General features: G+C 42.8%; 1 protein-coding gene across 1 annotated transcript in view; it reads right to left on the minus strand.

Moving 5' to 3' along the window:
• LOC128741515 (hemicentin-1) overlaps positions 1-24,632 on the minus strand; it is a 140,870-nt gene that overhangs the window by 16,342 nt on the left and 99,896 nt on the right. The window contains exons 10-13 of the mRNA XM_053837389.1: positions 22,951-23,050; positions 14,834-14,945; positions 14,382-14,463; positions 13,964-14,105 (exon numbers count right to left, since the gene is read on the minus strand). Coding sequence (XP_053693364.1) covers positions 13,964-14,105; positions 14,382-14,463; positions 14,834-14,945; positions 22,951-23,050 — 436 coding nt within the window. The remainder of the gene's footprint in view (positions 1-13,963; positions 14,106-14,381; positions 14,464-14,833; positions 14,946-22,950; positions 23,051-24,632) is intronic.

Here is a 24,632-nt window from a genome sequence, read left to right on the forward strand (position 1 = left end):
GAGTCTGTGTTTGGTTGGATAGTAACAGGCAAGACCACAATACCCGCTGAAGAAGCCCAGCAAGCACCAGTAACTTGTCATGTGGCGACAGTTACATCAGTCGACAAACTGCTCGAGCGTTTTTGGGCTGTAGAAGAAGTCAGTAAAACAAATTATTCGATCACCGAGCAAGAGTGTGAAGACCTTTTTTCTGCCACGACAACCCGAGATGCTACCGGAAGATACATCGTTCGATTACCGAAGCAGTCTAAATTCGAACAGCTGATTGGAAGTTCGAAGTTCAACGCTTTACGACGTTTCAAGTGGCTGGAGCAGAAATTAGAAAAGGACGCTGATCTTAAGCAACAATATTGTGATTTCATGGCAGAATATATTTCCCTGGAGCATATGCGTGCCATTCCCGAGGACCATTTGGACGGTCCCGAAGCTTTCTATCTCCCGCATCACCCTGTAATCAAAACTTCCAGTACCACCACTAAAGTGCGAGTGGTGTTTGATGGTTCCGCGAGATCTAAATCCGGACATTCGCTTAACGACGCCCTGCTTGTTGGCCCGGTAGTGCAGGATGAGCTACTAAGCAACATTCTACGATTTCGCAAATTCCCGATCGCGCTTGTAGCGGACATCGAAAAAATGTACCGCCAAGTTTTGATACACCCAGTAGACCGTCGGCTGCAGCGGATCTTTTGGCGATTCAACAGTACGCAACCCATTGGCACATATGAACTTTCGACGGTAACCTATGGTCTCGCCCCCTCCTCGTTCTTGGCAACCCGAACCCTGCACCAACTGGTGAATGATGAAGGTAACCTGTTTCCCAAGGCTGGCCCATCAGTCAAAAAATGTATGTACGTCAATGATTTCATTGGTGGGGAACATTCAGTAGAGCAGGCGATCCAGCTACGCAACGAACTCAACGAGCTATTGCAGAAAGGTGGCTTCTGTCTTCGTAAATGGAGCTCGAATGACCCTAAAGCACTAGCTGACCTCCCACAAGAATTGCTGGGAACAAAAACATCCCACAAATTTGATTCGGAGGAAACAATCAAGACGCTGGGAATCAGTTGGGAACCGGCAAGCGACTTGTTCAGCTTCGACGTTGCTGTAAATCTGCATAGTGGCCCAGCAACTAAGCGCAGCGTACTTTCAATTATCGCCCAGCTTTTCGACCCGTTAGGCCTGATCGCTCCCGTAATCGTCCAGGCAAAAATCCTATTGCAACATTTATGGCTCTTATCTTTGAAATGGGACGAGGAAGTAACGCCGGAATTCCAAACGAAGTGGTCGACGTTCTGCCAAAATCTCCCGGATCTTCGTAATTTTCGGATCGATCGTTTTGCCTTCCTGCCCCAGTTTTCTTCCGTTGAGCTACATTGTTTTGCAGATGCGTCAGAAGCAGCTTATGGCGCATGCATATATGTTCGATCCGAATCTATCGACGGCGAAGTTAAAATCAGTTTATTGGCATCGAAATCAAAAGTAGCTCCCCTTAAGCGAATTACAATTCCCCGCCTGGAACTATGCGCGGCGCTGCTTGGTTCCTGTTTATATGAAAAAATTATCGCTGCGCTGGAAGTGAATTTTAGCGCAGTTTACTTCTGGACCGATTCAACTGTAGTCCTGCAGTGGTTGAAAGCGCCTCCTCGAACTTGGAAAACTTTCATCGCAAATAGAGTTTCAACTATCCAGTCAACAACCCACGGTTCAACCTGGGCGCACGTAGCTGGCGCCGACAACCCCGCGGACATGGTTTCCCGCGGTTTTCCTGCTGACGAGTTAGTCCTTAGCAATAAATGGAAGCAAGGACCTAGCTGGTTATCCTTACCCAAATCGAAATGGCCTGTGCAGCAACCTGTTTTGGACCCGAGCCCAGCAGAAGAAATGGAAATAAGACCTGTAGCAGTGTCAATTGCGCAAGAAAATACTCCCAACCCGTTATTTCTACGATTCTCGTCGTACCAGCGCCTTCTCAACGTCGTCGGTTTCTGTCTACGATTTGCCCGAAATGCACGTGAACAAAATCAAACCTACCGAGTTCGCGAACCCTTTCTCACTGTGGAAGAGTTGGAAACTGCAAAATTTGTTTTGGTAAAATTGGTTCAGGCCGAATCATTTCCCGAAGAAATTAAAAATTTGCGCAGAGGTAGCAGAGTAGCAACACGATCTCACATTCGTCTTCTCAGCCCGTTTCTGGATGCACAAGGTATAATTCGCGTCGGTGGTCGGTTGCGCCTGTCCGACGAACCATATAGTGTGAAACATCAAATAGTTATTCCCGGATTCCACCCGTTTGCAAAGCTGCTAATCAACTTTCATCATCGCAAAGTGTTACACGGCGGCAACAGTATGACTTTGGCTGTCGTTAGGGATGAATTTTGGCCTTTGAATGGAAGGAGAGCAGTGCACAATGTCATACGAAATTGTTTCAGATGCAGCAGAGCAAATCCCCGTCCCATACAACAACCCATCGGACAGCTGCCAGTTGGCCGAGTTACCGCTAGTGAAGCATTCTGTCACACTGGTGTAGATTACTGCGGACCCCTGTATTTAAAACCTACCCATCGCAGAGCAGCAGCAAGGAAATGCTACGTCGCAGTATTCGTTTGTCTTGCAACAAAAGCCGTTCACCTTGAGTTGGTGGGCGATCTATCAACAAACACATTTCTCATGGCCCTCGACCGTTTCATTTGGAGGAGAAATAAACCGTCGCACATATATTCCGATAATGGTACTAATTTCATCGGAGCAAAGAATACCCTTCATCAACTGTACATCATGCTTCAACCAGGACCGGAGCAAGAACGCATATCGAAACATCTAGCTGAAGATCACATCCAATGGCATCTCATTCCCCCCCGCTCCCCGAATTTCGGTGGCCTTTGGGAGGCCGCTGTGAAGGTAGCCAAAAAGCATCTCATTCGCCAGCTCGGAACCGCAACTCTATCCTACGAAGAACTTACTACTGTATTAACTGCTGTTGAAGGTTGCATGAATTCCCGCCCGCTCACGCCACTTTCAGGAGACCCCAACGACTTGTCTGCGCTGACTCCGGCGCACTTTCTGGTCAAAAACATGATTCGTCCGCTTCCCGAGCCAGATGTTAGAAACGTGCCTATGAACCGGCTTAGCCAGTATCAACGAGTTCAAGCTTATTCACAACGATTCTGGTACCGATGGAGGAATGAGTATCTCAAGCAGCTTCAAACCCAGTACAGCATTAATCCCGATCGTTACACTCTCGACGTCGGCTCGGTGGTAATTCTCAAAGACGACTCGCTTCCACCAGCACGATGGCCATTGGCCAGAGTTCTAGCAATCCATCCTGGTCCTGACAACATCACCCGAGTTGCTACACTACGAACGTCAGCCGGAATATTGAAGCGATCTGTATCGCGAATTTGCCCGCTTCCCTGTGTCACCGAACATCCCGTAACGAGCAATGATCCAGAATAATTACCGAACTGCCGCGCACCCAGCAAAATAGGAGCACATTAGGAAGTGAATTTATAACTTAGTTAAATTGAAACTTATAGACAGCGTAGTTGAAAAATGTATTTTCAAGGTGGCCGGTTATGTTAGTTTGCATACCAGATGAACCGGTTCAAATGTACATTACATACTAATTGGCAACACTGTGTATTCCCACCTAGCATTAAATTAGAATAATCTTGAGCAGCAATTGACAGTTGATAGATATGCTGATTTATTGATAAAAAACCCTAAAACCGGCAACCATCAGTTCAGTTAAAATAAAATCTTAGTAGCAGTACGATCGCGATTTTTCACATTGCCCTTTGAGGCCCGATAATACTTGTCCGAATCCCAACCCAACATTTATATTTGTTTATTTGTACATTAACAGGCCTGTGGCCCAAATGATAATTTAACCTAAAAACTACGCGCTATAGATAAAAAACGATTTTTCAGCACGTTACGGCTGACGTCAAATTCGAAGCTGGAGTAAAAACGGTTAAAGTGGCGTTGGAGACCGGTAATCGTGCTGAAGCTGCTGTAGTTAGTCCGTCGATTAGGCACGTGTAGAAAGTGGCTATTGCGCAATGTACGATTCCGGACGTGAATATCAAGGTTTTGCAATATATACGGGCAATCCACCCGTGAGGTCAATAAATCGGAGACAATTGTTGCTCTATTTACATCGCGACGAACATGAAGGGGGTCTAGGTCGATGAGCCTACAGCGTTGTTCGTAGCTTGGCAGCTGGAAAGAGTTATTCCACGGAAATCTCCGAAGAGCAAAACGAATGAATCTCCGTTGCACTGACTCGATTCGGCTGACTCCATTTTGATAGTATAGACTCCAAACTGGAGCCAGCATTCAAGATTGGAGCGGACTAATGCACAATAAAGAGCTTTCAAGCAGTAGACATCTTTGAAGTTCTAGCCGATGCGCATAATGAAGCCAAGGTTTCTGCAGGCTTTGTCCACGATGAACGCGATGTGCTGTTTGAATGTAAGTTTAGAGTCGAGCAGTATCCCCAGATCCTTGACGCAGTTTTCACGACTTAATGGCGTATTTGATAGCTTGTAGTCAAAAGCGAACGGGCACAGTTTTCTGGAAAATGTGATGACTTCACACTTGTTGGGGTTAAGTAGCATGCGGTTGTCGACACACCATTTGGCAAAGGTTGATAGTTCCTCCTGAAGGACAGCGGCGTCGGATAGATTTTCGACTTTTGAGTATAACTTGAGGTCAACCTTTAAGCAGGTAGTTGACGTCATTGAAGTAGATAAGGAATATTAAAGGACCAAGATGGCTGCCTTGCGGTATTCCAAAATGAGCAGTGAACGGTCCAGAGAGACTGCCCTCAATGTTCACCTTTAAGTGGCGATCGGATAAGTATGAACGGAACCAACGCAGCAACGGACCACCTATGCCAAGCTTATCCAGTTTAGCAATAGCGATTTGGTGGTTCAATTTGTCGAAAGCTGCGGAAAGATCAGTGTAAATGACATCTGTTTACGACCGAGCATCGAAACTATTTATCATGTAGGATGTAAGAGTCAAAAGATTGGTAGTCGTGGAGCGCTTTGGCATAAATCCATGTTGGTTAACAGAGATGTACTGTTTAAAAAATGCAAATACTGGTTCAAACAGGGCGAGCTCAAACAGTTTCGAAATTGAGTTTAGAGCAGAGATTCCTCGATAGTTATCTACGTTTTAAATATTTCCCTTTTTATGCACAGGGAACATGAAAGCCGATTTCCATGCTGAGGGAAAGACACGAAAGCAGCGATTGCTTGGATGCATTTTTTCAGGAACACAGGTGGTATACCGTCCGGTCCAACGGATCGAGAAAGTTTCAACTTCTCGGCGGCCGATGTAACCATCACTTCATCGATGGTGAGGTTGTTCAATGAATGACCCAGGAAAGGAACGCACTCTGTCGCTGTGGATATCTCTGCAATCGTCAAACTTTCATCAGTAAATAAATACACTGGAGAATTTCATCGAGAACAGTTCAGAAATTTGCTCGGAGTTGCTCGCCGTATTCATGTATTCGATATATGTATTTTAATTGACGAGGAACACCTAAAGGGTGTCTTCGAGTATGCTATTAATGGGCAAGCTTTAAACAGAGTGGATCATTTTAATGATCTTGGCGTCATTCTTGACAGAAAGCTGATGTTCAACAGGCACCGCACGGCGATCGTATCTAAAGCGAGTACACAACTAGGGATCATCGCTAGAATAGGACGGGACTTCGAGAATCCTCCTTGCCTGGAAGTCCTGTACTGCTCTCTTGTACGTCCGATACTGGAAAATGTATTTCAGGGTTTGGGCCCCGCACCAGCGCGATTTACCCTGGCGAGATCGTACCAATCTTCCCCCTTACCCGAATCGCTGCCGTTTAATTGGACTGGCGCTGGATTCCGTACATTCAAGGTACAGAAGGTCTCAAACCGTGACGAAAAACAGGATATGGTCGCGAAAAGCCGTGCCCGGAAGTTATACGATCAAAAGCTGACAAAAACACACTGATACGTTATGGATGACGAAACCTGTGTAAAAGCGGACAGCATTTTGTAGGCAGAACCCTTTTCAGCGGCATTCTTTTTGAGCTTAAGGATCATGTCGCCCGTGCGAGAACTGCGGATACTCCGCATATCCGTGCCAAGACCCTTCAACTAATCATCCCCTCTCATGGCCTTAAAAACTTCCGAATATTTCGGCTCCTCAGTTTTGAGAAATTTCAATTACCGAAATTATTTCTGCGGCGATCTTTTGGTGGTTTAGTTAAACAATCAAAATAACCGCTATGTGAGGATTTTTCTTGTAATCTACAATAATGTTGGCTAGAGATGAAATGCCCGGTAAGATGGCACGCCTGCAGAAGTTCCGCTTAAGATATAGAAAGGCGTTCGAATTGCCGAATGTGCACACAGTTTCATTCAGACGACAGTTCCAATCGAAAAGCTAAAGCAGATCACTTTTCCTTTATTTTGCACAAGAAATACTAAAAAATTACAATTTCGTGAATTTAACAATTCTAGAAAACTTCACTCAATTGAGCATGCTACCGAGCATGCTTTAGATTTCATGAGCTTTACTCAGGATTTGCTGAGAATTTAGTCCGATTAACTTGTTTTATTCATACGGAATCCGATGTTCGAAAAGTAAACTCTACCACGGAGAAAATAGCTGTCAGAGCAAAGTCTTTTATCATATCAACTTGAGTAAATACTTTTCGCGACTACTCGACTGCTCGAATTTAGCAAATCTGAGTAAATGCTCATTTTTATTCATACGGCTTAATGTTTGTAGTGAAATATTGTTTTCTGCATGATTTTATGAATATCACAATAGTCACAATTATCACAATAGTCTAACAACGAAGTACCGAATCCAGTCCATCGTGATTTTAAACAAAATTTACTTTCATGCGTAAAATTTATTACGAGCGGTACTGTGACGACGAGACCCCTCGATGCAGCGCAGTAGCAGACGCACTTTCATGCGATCAGCTTGATCGACCAGCGATCAGATAAATCGACTTGCGATCGGCTGGATCGACGTACATTTGGCTACGTTAGTATATTGATATCAAAAGCATCTTATTGTCTACGAAAAAGAAGCCAGAATCAGATTGTAAAACGGAGCTCGCGGAGTTATAATTACTCGTTTATATATTTTATAGTATGTAAATTCTTATTTTTATATAACCAAATAATATTTTTCGTATTTAACGTAGATTGGTGAAGTGCATAATTAATTGCCCAAAAGATATATTTCTTATTGTTATTAAATATCTATCATGTAAGTTTAGATTATAACCTAAATATGAAAGCACATTTATTATAAAGAATTATAATTAATTAGATATTTGGTAACGGATTTCTACCAAGTGTTACGATCCTTCAATTGGATAGCTGAGTACACCAAATAATTGTAAGCTTGCGAATTTAATCACATTATTATGCCATATTTAATAAAAATAATCGTTTTGCAGTTGAAGTAAACCATAACCAAATTTCGGGTTTCACTATCAAAAGTGGTGCTATTCTTCTCCCCCACATTCTTCAAAATTATTTGTACGTGGGAACAACAATGGACGGACAACACAATCTCACCGGATTTAATTGCAAGCGTTGTACCTTGCCAGATTCGGCGGACAATCACATGGTTGCTTGTGATATATGCCAGGAATGGGAGCATTTTAAGTGTGCCGGGGTGGATGAGCGGATTGCTGATCAACCGTATCAATGTCAATCGTGTATCGCCAAGCAGTCGACAGAAAAATCTGTGTTTCTACAACCAGCGGCTGCTGAAAAGAAAAAATCTACCAAAACATCCAGTAAAATGGGATCAAAAGGCAAAAGCAAAGTTCCACCTACGCCTTCTGTTAATAGCATTACATCCAGTAACCGTGCTGCAATGGAAGCCCAAATGCGGCTGATTGAAGAGGAGCAACGTATGCAGGAACAGCAGCTTTTGGAGCAGGAGAAAATTCGAAAACAAGAGTGTGAAGAAGAACAGCGTCAAATCGAAGAGCAACGACAACTGATGGAGCGGGAAAAGTTGCTACGCGAGCGTAAGTTAAAAGAATCTAAAGCGTTCCAAGCACAGCAACAATTGATACGTCAGCAGTCTTTAGAAAAGAAACGTGGGTTAATGCAGCAGATGTCCGTTTCTGGTAGTCGCATTGGATCGGAGCTCGATCCAAAAGAACGTACGATGGATTGGGTGAGCAATCTGAAAGCAAATGATGGGCCTGTTTGCAACGCCGTCGAAGACAAAGAAGTAGCACATAGTGGTATAGTTCCTCCACGTGCTAGGTCGGTGGTCGAGCACCCTGTCGAAGCACCGTCTCACTCTCAACCACAGGTAAATGTAGCTCAACAATTAGCTGCCCGTCAGGTAATGGGGAGAGAACTCCCGTCTTTCAGTGGCCATCCAGAAGATTGGCCGATCTTCATCAGCAGCTTCGAACAATCGACAGCTGCTTGTGGCTTTACCGACGCAGAAAATCTAATCCGCCTACAACGATCGTTGAAAGGCCATGCGCTGGAGTCAGTCCGCAGTCGCTTGCTGCTACCCGCTGGAGTCCCTCACGTTATTAAAACTTTGCGGATATTATATGGTCGACCGGAACTACTGATTCGATCACTAACCGAAAAGATACAACGACTTCCGCCACCCAGGCATGATCGGTTAGCGACTATTATGGAGTTCGGCCTGGCTGTGCAAAATCTTGTAGACCATCTTAAGGCAGCACACCAAGTCAGCCATCTGACAAATCCAGTTTTAATGCAGGAGTTAATTGAAAAATTGCCCGGGCCCTTGAGGCTACAGTGGGCTATGTTCAAAGGGCAATTCCCTTCCGTAACGTTAGCCACTTTTGGAGATTTCATGTCGGGTCTGGTAGAAGCAGCCAGCGAAGTGACGTTTGAGCTACCGTGTATCAACAATACGCCTAGAGGAGAGAAGCAAAAACCAAAAGAAAAGTTTTTTCATCAAATGCATTCTACGGAGCAGAAGTTCGGAAAAATGCCTGAATCTGCTGCGGTAGGCAAGTCTCAAGGTTCGATCGGTAAACTTTGCCCTACGTGCAGCGTAGCTGGACATCGTGTAAATGAATGCGTTCGTTTCAAATCCCTAAGCGTGGAAGAAAGATGGAAAATTGTACAACAAAAAGGATTGTGCAGAACTTGCCTAAATAATCACGGCAAATGGCCATGTAAGTCATGGAAAGGGTGTGCGATCGACGGGTGCAGTGACAGGCATCACACTCTGCTCCACCCTCTGCCCACTGTGAAAATTTCCGCAAGTCACACCAGTCAAGGTGCATTGCATTGTCCACTATTTCGTATCCTACCAGTCGAGCTTTTTGGGAACGGTGTTTCAATCACGGTTTTTGCTTTTATCGATGAGGGTTCATCCGTTACCCTGTTAGAGGAAACAGTAGCTACAGAACTCGGCATTGCAGGAAGGTCTGAGCCTTTGACCTTACAGTGGACCGGGAACATGAAACGCGAGGAACCGAAATCGCAACAGTTGCAGTTGGAGATAGCAGGTAAAAACTGTGCAACGAGGCGTCAACCTTTTCGAGCCCGCACGGTTAGCAATTTAGTACTTCCCAATCAAACGATTCGTTATACCGACTTAGCACGACGATATCCCCACCTGAGAGGATTACCGCTTGAGGATTATGGAGAGAGTCAACCGAAATTATTAATTGGTTTGGACAACCTTCGTCTGACTGTGCCACTGAAGCGGCGCGAAGGCGGCAACGCTGATCCTATTGCAACTAAATGTAGGCTGGGATGGAGTATATACGGGTGCGGTGCAAACAGTTCCGATAAAACAACATCTGTTTATTTTCATCTTAGCGCGATCTCCGATGCAGACCGCGAGCTTAACGAACAACTCCGAGAATATTTTAGCATCGAAGCTGCAGGTACTACAATTCCTGTCGAGAAACTGGAATCGGCAGAAGATAGACGTGCGAGAAGGATTCTTGAAGAGAGCACACGACGTACGACGTCGGGTTTTGAGACGGCCTTGCTATGGAAGGCGGACCATCGTGATTTTCCGGACAGTTTACCCATGGCAACTCAGCGCCTCCTCTCATTCGAGCGTAAGTTGCAAAAGGATTCAGAGTTGAAGCAACGCGTTAACATGCAAATAAAGGAGTATGTGAAGAAAGGGTACGCCCACAAGGCCAGCGAAATGGAACTTCATTCTACGAAAGCGAATCAGGTGTGGTACCTACCACTCGGCGTCGTCGTTAATCCCAGAAAACCAGAAAAGTTACGACTCATCTGGGATGCGGCAGCCAAAGTAGATGGAGTTTCTTTCAACACTACTCTTCTGAAGGGACCTGATCTGCTATCTCCTCTCCCCACCGTACTCTTCCGGTTTCGGCAGTTTCCCGTGGCTGTGTGTGGGGACATAAGGCAGATGTTCCACCAAATCAAAATTAGGGAATCTGACCGTCAATCTCAGCGCTTTCTGTGGCGCGAAACATCCGATGAGCCCCCTACGGTGTACGTGATGGACGTTGCCACGTTTGGGTCTACATGTTCGCCCACCTCGGCACAATATGTAAAGAACCTTAACGCAAGGGAATTTATTGACGCTTTTCCTCGAGCGGTTGATGCTATTTTAAATAGCCACTATGTAGATGATCTGTTGGATAGCTTTCGAACGGTACAGGAAGCAGTTGATGTAATTAACCAGGTGAAGCTCGTGCATACCATGGGTGGCTTCGAGATACGAAATTTTCTGTGCAACCGACTGGAAGTTTTATCGCTAATAGGTGAGATCTCAGACGATGGTACAAAAGATTTGGCGCTAGAACGTGAAGGAGTAACGGAGTCCGTGCTTGGCATGCGATGGATTCCCGCAGACGACTGTTTTACCTACACGTTTATGCTTCGGAAAGATTTACTTCCAATACTTCGAGAGGAACACATTCCAACCAAACGCGAAATATTAAAAGTAGTTATGTCACTCTTTGACCCGCTGGGCCTGCTATCATTTTTTCTCGTCCATGGGAAAATAATTATACAAGATTGTTGGGCAACCGGAATTACGTGGGATGAACCAATCAATGCGGAACTCTACGAACGCTGGATTCGTTGGACAAGTTTCTTTCCTATGTTGGATACACTCCGGATCCCACGGTGCTATTTTCTTCCAGGCCTGCCAGCAGGAAATCCCAACCTGCAGGTTCATGCGTTTGTAGATGCCAGCGAGCAAGCATATTGCTGTGTAATCTACTTCCGGCTGGAGGTAAACGGAAGCATTCAGGTTTCGTTGGTGGCCGCCAAAACCAAGGTGGCTCCGTTGAAAACATTGTCGATCCCGAAGCTCGAGTTAAAAGCAGCAGTGCTAGGAGTACGCCTTATGAATACCGTTATTAATTCTCACACTTTAACCTTTTGCCGACGTTACCTGTGGAGTGACTCCACTACTGTGTTGGCATGGATCCAATCAAATCATCGTCGATATCAAAAATTTGTTGCAGTTCAGGTGGGTGAGATACTAATGGCGACTGAACCGCAAGAATGGATGTGGGTTCCTACCAAGCTTAATATAGCAGACGAAGGTACTAAGTGGCGTTCGGATCCAAACTTTCGCTCCGATAGCCCATGGTTTGTAGGGCCATGTTTTCTACGAACAACAGAAGAACATTGGCCAGAACAAAGGCGATTTACTACGACGGTGGAGGAAATACGTCCTCTGCTTACACACACATCTGCTTCACCACTCTTGGAAGTCAGTCGCTTCGGTCGCTGGGAAAAGCTCAATCGAACAATGGCTTACGTTATCCGCTTCATTCAGAATCTTCACCGAAAAAGAAACCGCTTACCCCTTGAACTTGAAGAAATTAAACAGCAGGAATTTCAAGGAGCAGAAGAAGCACTCTGGAAGATGGCACAAGCGGAGGGTTTTCCTTCAGAAATAGCGACTCTCAAACCTACTCAAGGGTCTCCTCAATCGCGCCATGCTGTTGTTGCGAAATCTAGTTCCATCTATAAAACGTGGCCATTTCTCGACGAAAAAGGCATACTCCGCAAGCGTGGTAGAATAGATGCTGCACCATTCGTTCTATTCGATGCAAAATATCCAATCATTCTCCCAAAGGGACATCCAATAGTTTTCCTTCTGATCGACTGGTATCATCGTCACTTTCGTCATGCGAATCGAGAAACCGTGGTGAACGAAATGCGACAGCGCTTCGAAATATCTAAACTTCGGGAGCAAATTAAAAAAGTAATGTCACAATGCAATTTGTGTCGAATAGCCAAAGCTTCTCCAAGTCATCCCCCCATGGCGTCCCTTCCCAGCAGTCGATTGACACCATTCGTTCAACCTTTCACTTCTGTCGGCGTGGACTACTTTGGACCAATCCATGCCAAAGTTGGCAGGAGCAATGCTAAGCGGTGGGTGGCCCTATTCACCTGCCTGACAATTCGTGCAGTGCATTTAGAAGTGGTGTACAGTCTATCAACGGAATCATGCATTTTGGCTGTTCGGCGCTTCGTTTCACGACGTGGATCTCCAGCTGAGTTCTACTCGGATAATGGTACGTGTTTCATGGGTGCCAGTAATCTTTTGCAACAAGAGATATTGGAAAGAAATCGAGCATTGGCCACAACATTCACCGATGCCCATACCTGCTGGAAATTCATTCCTCCTGCAACGCCTCACATGGGAGGCGTGTGGGAACGACTTGTGAGATCCGTGAAAGTCGCTGTCGGAACGTTGTTGGATTCTCCCCGAGTTCCGGACGACGAAACTTTACTTACCATCATGTGTGAAGCAGAAGCCATGATAAACCATAGACCATTAACGTATATCCCACTCGAGTCGGCTGATCAGGAAGCACTTACCCCGAACCATTTTCTGCTGGGATGCTCGAGTGGGAAGAAAACCCTTCCGTCGGAGCCAATAAAAAGGAATGCTACTCTGCGTAGCAGCTGGAAATTGGCTCAATATTTACGCGATGAGTTCTGGCGACGGTGGATCAGAGAATATCTGCCAGTCATAAACCGCAGATGCAAATGGTTCGACGAGGTCGAAGACATCAAAGTAGGTAACTTGGTATTTGTAGTGAGCGGAGCTTCAAGGAATCAGTGGATCAGAGGTCGCGTATTAGACGTGATTCGGGGACGTGACGGCCGAGTACGGCAGGCATTGGTCCAAACGGCTACAGGCGTGGTAAAGCGTGCAGCGGTGAATTTGGCGGTACTCGACGTCAGAGAGAATAGTGAATCCCACCATAGGCACTTGGAGGAACCGCGTCCACACCAGGATTCACCGGCGGGGGACTGTGACGACGAGACCCCTCGATGCAGCGCAGTAGCAGACGCACTTTCATGCGATCAGCTTGATCGACCAGCGATCAGATAAATCGACTTGCGATCGGCTGGATCGACGTACATTTGGCTACGTTAGTATATTGATATCAAAAGCATCTTATTGTCTACGAAAAAGAAGCCAGAATCAGATTGTAAAACGGAGCTCGCGGAGTTATAATTACTCGTTTATATATTTTATAGTATGTAAATTCTTATTTTTATATAACCAAATAATATTTTTCGTATTTAACGTAGATTGGTGAAGTGCATAATTAATTGCCCAAAAGATATATTTCTTATTGTTATTAAATATCTATCATGTAAGTTTAGATTATAACCTAAATATGAAAGCACATTTATTATAAAGAATTATAATTAATTAGATATTTGGTAACGGATTTCTACCAAGTGTTACGATCCTTCAATTGGATAGCTGAGTACACCAAATAATTGTAAGCTTGCGAATTTAATCACATTATTATGCCATATTTAATAAAAATAATCGTTTTGCAGTTGAAGTAAACCATAACCAAATTTCGGGTTTCACTATCAAAAGTGGTGCTATTCTTCTCCCCCACAGGTACTGTTCCCCGACAGTTTCTGTAGAGGTACGCTAACATAGGCATTCATGTACGCACCTTCTGCTTCCGGTCCTTTTAGAGACTAATTCCAGCATAAACATTTGCGGTAGACCTCCGTCATAGCCAGGCGTGCACTGGATTTCGGCAAACTGTTGCGTCCGGTTGAACAGGGTGCAGTTGCTTACCGGTGCCGGAAGATCTAGCGGATACCAAGTAACCGTTGCAGCAGTCAATCATTAGCATTTTGCGTGGGTGTTGTTGCATGCGGATTTTATCCATCCCGGTGACCGTTAACCGTTGCATTCGTCCATTCGTTGGTAGTTGATAGGGATATCGCAGTTATAGCGCCAACACAGGTTAAGTGTTTTGGAAACAGAGGAATGTGACGTGAAAGTTAATTGAGAAAAAGAGGAATGATCATATTAGAACAGATAGAAAAGCAAGCATCTTTGAGTCTACAGGGAGGGTACTGTACCTGCGAATGTGATTTGAAACAAGCAAGGTTCACTTTGCGTTCCAATTTCGTTCGAGGCCCAGCACGAAAGAGTACCATAGTCCTGTGAAATGTGAAAGTATGTTTCAGTTGAGATTTGAAATTTCGGCATCAAAGCCGAACAACATATTTTGTTTAACAAAAATACACGTGTTTAATAACTTTACAATCCGTTTTCTAAAAAAGTAAGCAATAATAAAACCAGAAAACAAAGGACAATTGATTTTACTTGGAAGATTATAACAAGATGTTTAGTTTACTCTAAAAAAGTCAGTTATCCTAATTAAATGTACATGAAAGTACATTACTTAGGGCTTTGCTAACTTTTGGCAAACATTGCAGAAAAGTTTTCTAAATAATGTGCAAATAAGTAAAAACGAGAAAACTATTTTTCTGCTAAATTGTGCTTTTCGCTAAGCTCACCAAAGACTTACCTGTTCAGTAACGGGCGTGTAAGGCAGTATGCTGAAGTTTCCATAGTTGGAGTACCTGTTCGAGTCGACCGTTAATATTTCCGCAGAATTATTGAAGCGCCAGTAGAAGGATCTGTCAAAAAAAAAAAACGAGAAAGGGCAATGAAAATGATCCTGTGAAGTAAATATATTCGGTTGGTTGACGCTAAATGAAGCAGTGGAAAAGTTTGTAAAACGTGTGTTTAAATTTAATTAACCATATTTTGAGAAATTTTTTAATAAGCTAATCTTCTTTGACTGTACTGTAAGTTACCGTTGGTTTTATGTCATGGAGTGTACCGAAGCGGGATGCTTCCAAAAGGCTACCTTTTTCAGGCTTCTAATTCGAGAAGCGAAGTATTTCCACTGCTGGATGCGAGTGGGAAACTGCTGACATGTTAAACATTCCAAAGAGATATAAAAACAAAACTTTCCGAGACTGCAATTCGGAAAAATCTCCACGAATTACCATCCCGAAGTAAACTTTTTAATAAATAAACATGCTCTTTAGTTTTGTTCCATACGGCATGAAAATTTACAAGGCAGAGAGGGACGTAAAGTTTTTGTTTTTCACCGAAACCCGTTGCCCTCAAGGTAACTTTATATAATGTTGTTAATATGTACCTACACGGTTTAAAGCAATTGGTGATTGGGTTGAGGAAGGCGAAACCTGTGTATAACGAGCATTACGCGGGAAACGAAATGTTTACGTTCGGGAGTAACTTTCTAGCAAATTCAAAATATCGCTCGTGCCGAAAGTTGGCCGTAGGAACAGAACTCTTCAATTAGCGGTTTGGTAGCGTGCGAGAGGCCTATGTTGTGCGGCTAACAGGCTTTGGTTTTGATATCTGTTTTTTGGTTACTTTAACAGTTACCGTCATTACCGTAAAAGGCATTTGAGTTCCAACTTATCTAGGAAATTTGCGATAATTAATATTATTATCTCAAAATGTGATGGAAATAGGATTCTCATAATTTGGTCATAAATACTCAAATAAATAACAAACGAATTACCTAAGAACATGTTAAAATCAAGTGTCGCTTAAATCATTGTCAGTTTTTTTTAATTTTTGTGAAAAAGCCAACTTGATATTGCGAAAACAAGAATCACACGCACCACAAATTCTAAACTCTTTAAGTTTGACCAAGTCAAGCGATATTTTTTTACAATAACCTCCCAAGCAACAATGTGAATTTTATTGTACTGTTATTACGGTTTTCAAGACCAATTTTGGTCTTAAATGCCATCATAAAAATGTAATAAGCCCCAAATTGTTACTTGGGCTAAACGAATACAGGCTGGGTAGTAATAAATGTCATTGTTTTTAGGACGTATCTAATTAAAACTGGGTTATTAACAGATGTGTCTACATATTTCTCGTTTAGAGTACATTCAAATGTCAACACAGCTTGCAAGTTTGTTTTGAATTTTCATCCGTAAGGCTGAAACAGCGCTAGCATCAAACAGCGTTGGTGCGATCGAGAAAGATAGCATTTTGAAAATCTTAAATATTTCTTAAATAACGCTACAGCATAGTTTTTCGAATACATCATTGTATGATGTATGCAAAACCGTCTAATAAAAGCGCACTCTCCTTGAAATATTTGCTCCGTCTTTTTTCTCTCTCTAGTGCGTTGGCTTGGCTTTAACGGCCTTAACACAAGTTCCCTTTTCGCGTCCAGAATCATGTTCTTAAGGCCAAGCCAGTGCACTAGAGAGCGACAGAGAGAAAAAGACGAAGCAAAATTTTCAATGAGAGTGCACTTTTATTAGACGGTTTTGAATACTTAACCACAGGCAAACAGACATAACTCTTGGAAGAAAAATCAACAAAAATTATCGTACCTCACATTTAGCCTGAACACTAGCACCATCTATGATCGACATTCCCAAATATCAAATAGCAACAGCAGTATCCCTCGAAGTAGAAAGTATTTTTATGGGGAATTCCCCTTCTTTCGTCAAAAAGCGCCATCTTGACCAAAATGAAGACATTCCCAACTAAGCCCAAATTTGAAATGACAGTTTAATCGGTACGAAGAATGGAAAACGAGCGTTATGTCTTTTTGTCCGTGGCGGTTTGATGCTAGCGCTGCTTCGGCCTTAAGTCTGGTTAGAAATATTTTCAACCTTGTGATATTTTAAAGAAGCTGAAGCCACTGGGAATAAACGAAAGATTCATCTTTCGTACCATCAAGCGATAGAAGGAAACCGGTTCTTAAAAAAAAACCCAAACCTAGCCGTAAACGCACTATAAGGACACCGGAAGCCATTAGACGAGTAAAAGAGCGATTTTGACGGAAATCAGATCAGTCTGTGCGTCAGATGGCCAAGGAACTGGGAATTTCGCAATCAACCATATTTGAATATTTGATGATCTTCGATTGATTCCGCACAGAAAATAACGGGTGCATGGTTTGACTGAAAAGCAGAAGGTCAGAGAAAACGAAAGATGTCGACAGCTGCTGAAGTGGCACGGTGATTGCGAAATTCTGTTTTCGGACGAAAAAATGTTCCTGCTACAGGATCACCACAACCAGCAAGATGATAGGATACATGCAGCACATCTTTCTAATAATTCTCAGGACAAACTGGTTGTTAAAAAGTTCCAGAATGTTTTCAAGATGATAGTATGGGGATGTTTCTCTAAGAAGAAATTGAAGGTTCCATTTCTGTTTTTTGAACTTGGTGTTAAAATCAACAATAAATGCTACATTTATAATGTTTTGAAGAACCATTTGCTTCCCATCGTCAAGAAACGCTACGCTACAAATGCTACAAATTATATTGCTTCCAACACAATTCTGCACCGTCTCACCAGGCGAAAGCTATACAGTAGTGTCCCAAAATAGCACTATGTCAGAAAACCCGGGGGCTCACCCCTCAAATGATAGCTTAGGGTGTCAGAACAAAACTTTTATATGGCGTGATTTAGGGGTCGCATATTTGAGTTTTACGAAAAAATGGCATTTTTGAGGACTAAATTCGAAAAAATATTTTTAGAAATGTTAAAGTAGATGAAACAAGGTATTTAACTGTTTTTTTCACTATCATTGAGATCTGATACATTCCTAAAAAAGTTATGATGCATGTCTGGAGTCATATTTGGTTACAAAAATTTACTCAATTTGGCAAAATTTTGAAATTTTCGAAATTTCATTTAAATAAACGTCAAAACAGGGTATCGAACAGTGTCTCAGAGCAACGTAGCTATACTGTATACATGGGAAATTTTATGACAAACAACTTTGCCGAACAAAGTATGGGCGTATGTTCAAATCTCGCTGTTGTTTCATTCTTTCCAAATATTTTTATCATACTTTGTTTTTGAGAAATCGTCAGCGTCCGGGAATAGAGGCCTGTCCCGCCATACAGGACTTCCCTCTAAATAGCAATTATCGTATACGGATCATCTAGTTCACGGCTAAATCGCTTCACCATTCCAAATAATGAATATGCTTTCGTTACTATCTTCTCCATGTGCTTGCTAAAGTTCAATACACTATCCGTTTCAATATCTAAATCGCAGTGGCAAGTTTTCATTGGCACTAAATCAGCACCTAGACGGTATCCGTATTCGATTTTGCGCGATTTGCAATTGAATGAGACCATGTTGTATTTGGAAATGTTTACTCTTCGCCCAAACAATTTGCAAAAGCCAAGAAAACGATTTAGGTTCTCTTAAGAGTCGTACAATCCTTCGGGGAACGTACAAGAAAAAAACATTTTAACGTCATCAGCATAGATTAACACAAAAACAGCAATTAGCACAATGGGCAATTCGTTCATGATGATAACAAACCGCAGAGTGCCCGAATGACTGCCTTGAGGTACTCGTGAACGCGTTGTAAACAGTTTAGAATTTGTATTGTGCAGTCTAACATATTGTAAGCGGTTAGTAAGGTACGAAGTGATCCATTTTAAGTGTCTGCATTGAATGCATTCTTCCGCAGAACAGCAGTCATCGCCCCTATATTGACTACGTCAAATGCTTTGGACTTGGAAACGAATTCCATTAGATTAGCCACTGTTGAGTGTTTTTTCAGGAATCCCTGTTGATAATTTAGGATTAGAGGCTCGATCCATGTGCATCCATATGCATGATCGTACATAATACTTTCAAACATCTTCGGTGTTGCCGACAAAATAGAAACGCCTCTATAATTTTCAACTGATATCTTCGAACCATTCTTGTGAATTGGTACAATATGAGATATTTTCCAGATGTCTGGAAATATTTCAGTTGTCAAAGATGCGTTGAATAGAATGTAAAGCGGAAGTAGAAAACCATCATCACAATACTTTAGCAAGGAGTTCGGAATTCCATCTGGTCCCGATCCTTTCGATACATCCAACGAAATTATTTTTTCATGAGTTTTTCCATGTTCCAACGATGTCAATGTGCTGTCCCAAATCATTTTCCGCTTTTCGCTAATAGTGAATAGACTTGCCGGCTTCGTCTATGGTCGGTCTACAACGGATCAAATATTTACACTGCGGCATATCCTCCAAGAGGGTCATGAATATAGAGTTCCCAAGCACCTTTTGTTCGTTGACATCAAAGCCGCATATGATACCATCGACCGCAAAGAGCTATGGAAAATCATGAACCAGAACAGCTTCCCCAGGAAGCACATCAACCTGATTCAATCTACGATGGATGGTACACAGCGCTGTGTTAGGATTTCGGATGGATTGTCAAGTTGATTCGAATCATACAAGCCTGCAAGTCGTAGGCGAAATACGTATCTGTCGCGAATAAATATACATAGTAGAATTTAATTGGAAAGTTTTCTTTTTTATTTAATTTCAGGTATCGTATTCTACTAAGACGCTCCAAAAACTTCAGTCAGGGTGTTATGAACCGAGCGGATATCAACATGCGGGGCATGATCTTAAACAAATCAAGTCAATTCGTCGACTTTGCCGATGAAATGGATATTATCGGCAGAACATTTGTGGCGGTGGCTGAACAGTACACCAAACTAAAGCGTGAAGTAGAAAGGATTATGTTAAAGGTAAATACATTCCGCAGGTCGCCTCCGCCGTCTCGTTCCAGTCGGATCATTATTGAGAACTTTTTTAACCGGGCTGTCGTCCGACATCCTCACAACGTGCCCAGCCCATTGCAGGCGACCGATTTTTGCGGTGTGAGCGATGGGTGGTTCCCTAAGCAGCTGATGCAATTCATGGTTCGTTCGTCTCTTCCACGTTCCGTCTTCCATCTGCACTACGCCGTAGATGGTGCGCAACACCTTCTGTTCGAAAACATTAAGGGCGCGTTGATCCTCCACGAGCATAGTCCATGCATGCCTCATGGCCGTAAAGGATCCGTCTGGTAGATTGTTAACTTCGTGCGGTGACGAATTTTGTTCGATCTCAGCGTCCTACGGAGTCCAAAGTAGACACGATTTCCTGCCATAATGCGTCATTATATTTCTCTGCTGGTGTCGTTGTCTGCGGTAACCAGTGAGCCCAGATACACGAACTCTTCTACCACGTCGATCACCGTCTTAAGGAATCCGGGGAGGGAGATCAGCATTCACTTCTCTAGAATCTCTTCCTTTCATGTATTTTGTTTTCGATACATTAATGACAAGTCCAATCCGTTTGGCTTCAGCTTTCAGTCCGATGTACGTTTCCGCCATCCTCTCAAAGGTACGGGTAATGATGTCAACGTCATCAGCGAAACCAAGAAGCTGGACGGACTTCGTGAATATCGTGCCACTCGTGTCTATCCCCGCTCTTCTTATCACACCCTCCAAAGCAATGTTGAACAGCAAACATGAAAGCCTATCACCTTGCCGTAACCTTCTTCGAGATTCAATGGGACTCGAGACTACCCCTGATACTCGAACAACACACATTACTCGATCCATCGTCGCCTTGACCAATCGCGTTAGATTATTCGGAAATCTGCAGTAGTGCATAATCTACCATAGCTGAGATCGATCGATCGTGTCATACGCTGATTTGAAATTGATGAATAAATGATGCGTGGGCACGTTGTACTCGGAATATTTCTGCACCACTTGCCGAAGCGCGAAAATGTGATACGTGGTGGCACGGGCACCCATGAATCCCGCATGATATTGTCCCACGAACTCTTTTGCAAATGATGATAATCGATGACATAAAAGTTGGGAGAGTAACTTGTAGGCGGCGTTCAACAGTGCGATTGCCCGGTAATTACAACAATCCCACTTGTCGCCCTTTTTGTAGATCGGACACACGATGCCTTCCGTCCAATCCTCCGGTAGGAGCTCTTCCTCCCAAATCTTGACAATGACCCAGTGCAGCGCTCTAGCCAGTGCGTCACCACCGTATTTCAGCAGCTCGCCGGGTAGCTGATCAGCCCCAGCCGCTTTATTGTTCTTCAGCCGACCGATCTCTTCTGCTACCTCCTGGAGGTCAGGGACTGGTATTTTGTCGTCTTCTACACGTGCTCCAAGATCTAGTGCCGTATCGTCATCTTTATGTTCAGCAACATCGCTGTTAAGATGCTCGTCATAATACTGCTTCCACCTCTCGATCACCTCACGTTCGTTCGTGAGAAGATTACCGTCTGAGTTCCGACACATATCGGTCTGCGGTACATAGCCTTTGCGCGAACTGTTTAACTTCCGTTTATCGTTAGCACGGTACAGGTCTTCCATCGCCTCGTGATCTCGTTCTTCCTGTTGGCGCTTTTTCCTCCGGAAGACCTAGTTTTGCCTGTTCCGTGCTTGTTTATATCGCTCCACATTCGCCCTCGTACGGTGTTGCAGCATTCTCGCATGAGCTGTATTCTTCTCCTGCACTAATTGCTCGCATCCGCCGTAGAACTAGTCATTTTTTCGGTTCGGATCAGGGATGGAAAAAAATCGCTTCTAGCGATCAAGATCATAGGAGCGATCAGATTCAGATTCATTGACATCACTACTTGTAAGCGACAAACACTTTGTTGCGATCCGTACAGATTATGACAAACCGCATGTCAGATCATGTTCATTGCGTGATTGCGTTGAGAAATATAACAGATACACACATCGTATGAATCGCAATACAAACAATATGTGTGACCTTTTTTCTCGCAGCTAGGTAAAATGTAACACTATGATCAACTACTGAGACTGTTTGGAGAACAAAATCTTGTGCTCTTCCGTTGGTAGCGCTGCTTCCAATTAGTAGTATGTTATAACTATTTTCTCGATATAAGTAATCTGCTGTTTTTGTTAAAAGAACATTCAAACCAGTTGTTTTTCCACAAGAACTAGGCCTAGGCTGAAGAAATAGAAGTAATCGTTTAATAGGCTGAAAATATTTCGAATTTCGTTCTAAAGTCACTTCCTATACTATTTTGTTCACTTCGTTCACCAAAAAATACCTAAAAAATAAAAAATAAGAAAACTTATCCAATTTAATTCTACTATGTGTATTTTATTCAATGACAGATACGTATTTCGCCTACGACTTGCAGGCTTCCTCAGTGTCTGTTTTCGAACTTTATTATTTTTTAGGTTTCGTATTCTACTAAGACGCTCCAAAAACTTCAGTCACCAAAAAATATCCAATCTAACAAAATGTCAATAGCGAATAATTAAATTATTTTCTATATGTCAATATGAGCATATAAAGCATATCCTTTTGAATTTAAACAAAGGTCCTGTATTCTGAGCATGATGAACATACACCGCTCCACCTGAATTCAGCTACACAAGTTCTGCCGAATATATCTACACATTCACTAGCAGCTTTCAATGACTGTTAAAAAGCTGCGCATTTGTGTGAAAGTTGATATGGAAAGTATCCGCCCGCGGAAGCTACAATCGACAAAAATGTTGAACGACAAAACACACCGACCGGAGCGGATAAATAGTGGAGCAGCGATTAAAGCAAGCAGTCAGCAAATCGAAAGCAGTCTCGAAATGACAGGAAAAAAACTGTTTGCGGCTGCAGTAGTATCAGTAGCCAGCCAGCAGTAGTGGTGGTAACAAATATCGTACACCCATTGACAATTAGTTTTAAGTGCTGCTCTACAGTACCTAGAACCCAGGGCAAGGATGGGCAAGGACGGTAGTTAGCGGTTATGGCATTGCAAGCGAGAATGGGCTCTTACCTGGCTGGCGGATCTGCATAAATCTCGCATAAAATTTCCACATTTTCGTTTTTCGATGCACCAATTAGGACGGTTTTCTCGCGGTCGCACACCGGGACATCTGTAATGGGTGGAATGATTTATTTAGTTTGGTTCTCAAACTGCGGAATTGCGAAACAATTGTTGATGCTGGATGAAAACTTTATACATGCGCGTTCAATACTGTACGGGTATGTAAATCCGTCCGGTAATTTATGGTGTTTTCCGCGACAGGTTGCGGGATGAATTCGGTAGGATGGTTCTGCGCTCCTGTATAACATGTAGAGAACAATGACTTTGATGTATTTTGTGTGTTTTGGTAAACATGAAACTGCTGTGAATATAACTTTTTCAATGTTAAGAATAGCTTGAGCTTTTAAGCCTACGATATGAGTTTCAGATTAATTACAAAATTTTATAGCCTGCCGAAAAGTTGATTTGATTACGCTCTCTGGTGATATTTGCAAACAAAAAGATATATTTACGATGCAGCGAATATTTCCTAATTAATCCTACAAAACATGCTATTGATAATATTTTGCTATAACCGCTAAGTCAGGTAGCGACAGATTTGATATCAGACGATGTGCCTCATTTCGCTTCAGGGTTGCCGACATATAATTTTGGGCAAACACTAATCACCCTAAACGTCCGAAAGCGCGATTCTGGTGAGTTCAGGAAATCAAATCGCTTCTGCTTATGGGACCGAGTACGCTCGATAAAATTTTCACCCGTTCGCCAAATGTATCGAATCTATGTTTCGCGGTGTCAACCTCATTTCATCTGATATTGACGCACCTATTTAGGGTCAAGGATCAAATATGTTGCTTCCAAAAACAGAATTTTCAAATCTAGCTGGAAACACGTCACATATAAAAATATGCAACCAATTTAAGAGCATTAGTTTTTGGGTACACATGCCACTCAATAGTTGATTATCAGTACTTTACCCCTTTTCGCCTGTATCACGAGTTTTTCACAATATTCGGTTTGAAGCTGGAAATGAGATGCGATGTGGTTGGGAATTGCGAAAACAAAACGCGATCCTATCGGTAGGTACACGTTGCAGATTCAGGAACAATCCGGTTTTCGACACTATTTGTGCCGAATCAACCGTACAGCTACCGGGGAAAGTCAGCGGAGGTAGGGAGTAGTAGGACTGCAATTTCTGTAGATGGTTCACATATCTACTATCAAAGATGGCCACAGTCAGCATTAAATTGTGGAAAACTCAAGCGTGTCTGCTGAAGAGTGTATTTAGTAAAAATATCAAGTCTTGATAGTTTGTCAAGTTTATCCAGTATTTTTAAAATCTCTTGACATGACAGATATACGATTCCTGGAGGAAATTTTTATCATTTATGTGCTCGACGAAAGTTTAAGGCAAATAAATTTTTCAATATTTTGTGTATTTATTCAGTTTCGTATTTATTGATCCCTATTAAATATAGTTACCATTGCAAGAGAAAATAGTCTTAAATGGCATCGAAGCTAGAGTTTATTATTTTGGTAACCAATAAGAGTTAGTTGGAGGAATTTCAAAGGTAACACCAATCCATACCTTGAGTTCAACTGGGACTCGTAACAGGAACAGTAGGTATTGAATTAGGACTAGGACTGGGCATTGTAGTTGTGTTTGAGCTTGGACTTGAACTTGAAATTGA

The sequence above is a fragment of the Sabethes cyaneus genome, chromosome 3, assembly GCF_943734655.1.
Source record: "Sabethes cyaneus chromosome 3, idSabCyanKW18_F2, whole genome shotgun sequence".
Taxonomy (NCBI): domain Eukaryota; kingdom Metazoa; phylum Arthropoda; class Insecta; order Diptera; family Culicidae; genus Sabethes; species Sabethes cyaneus.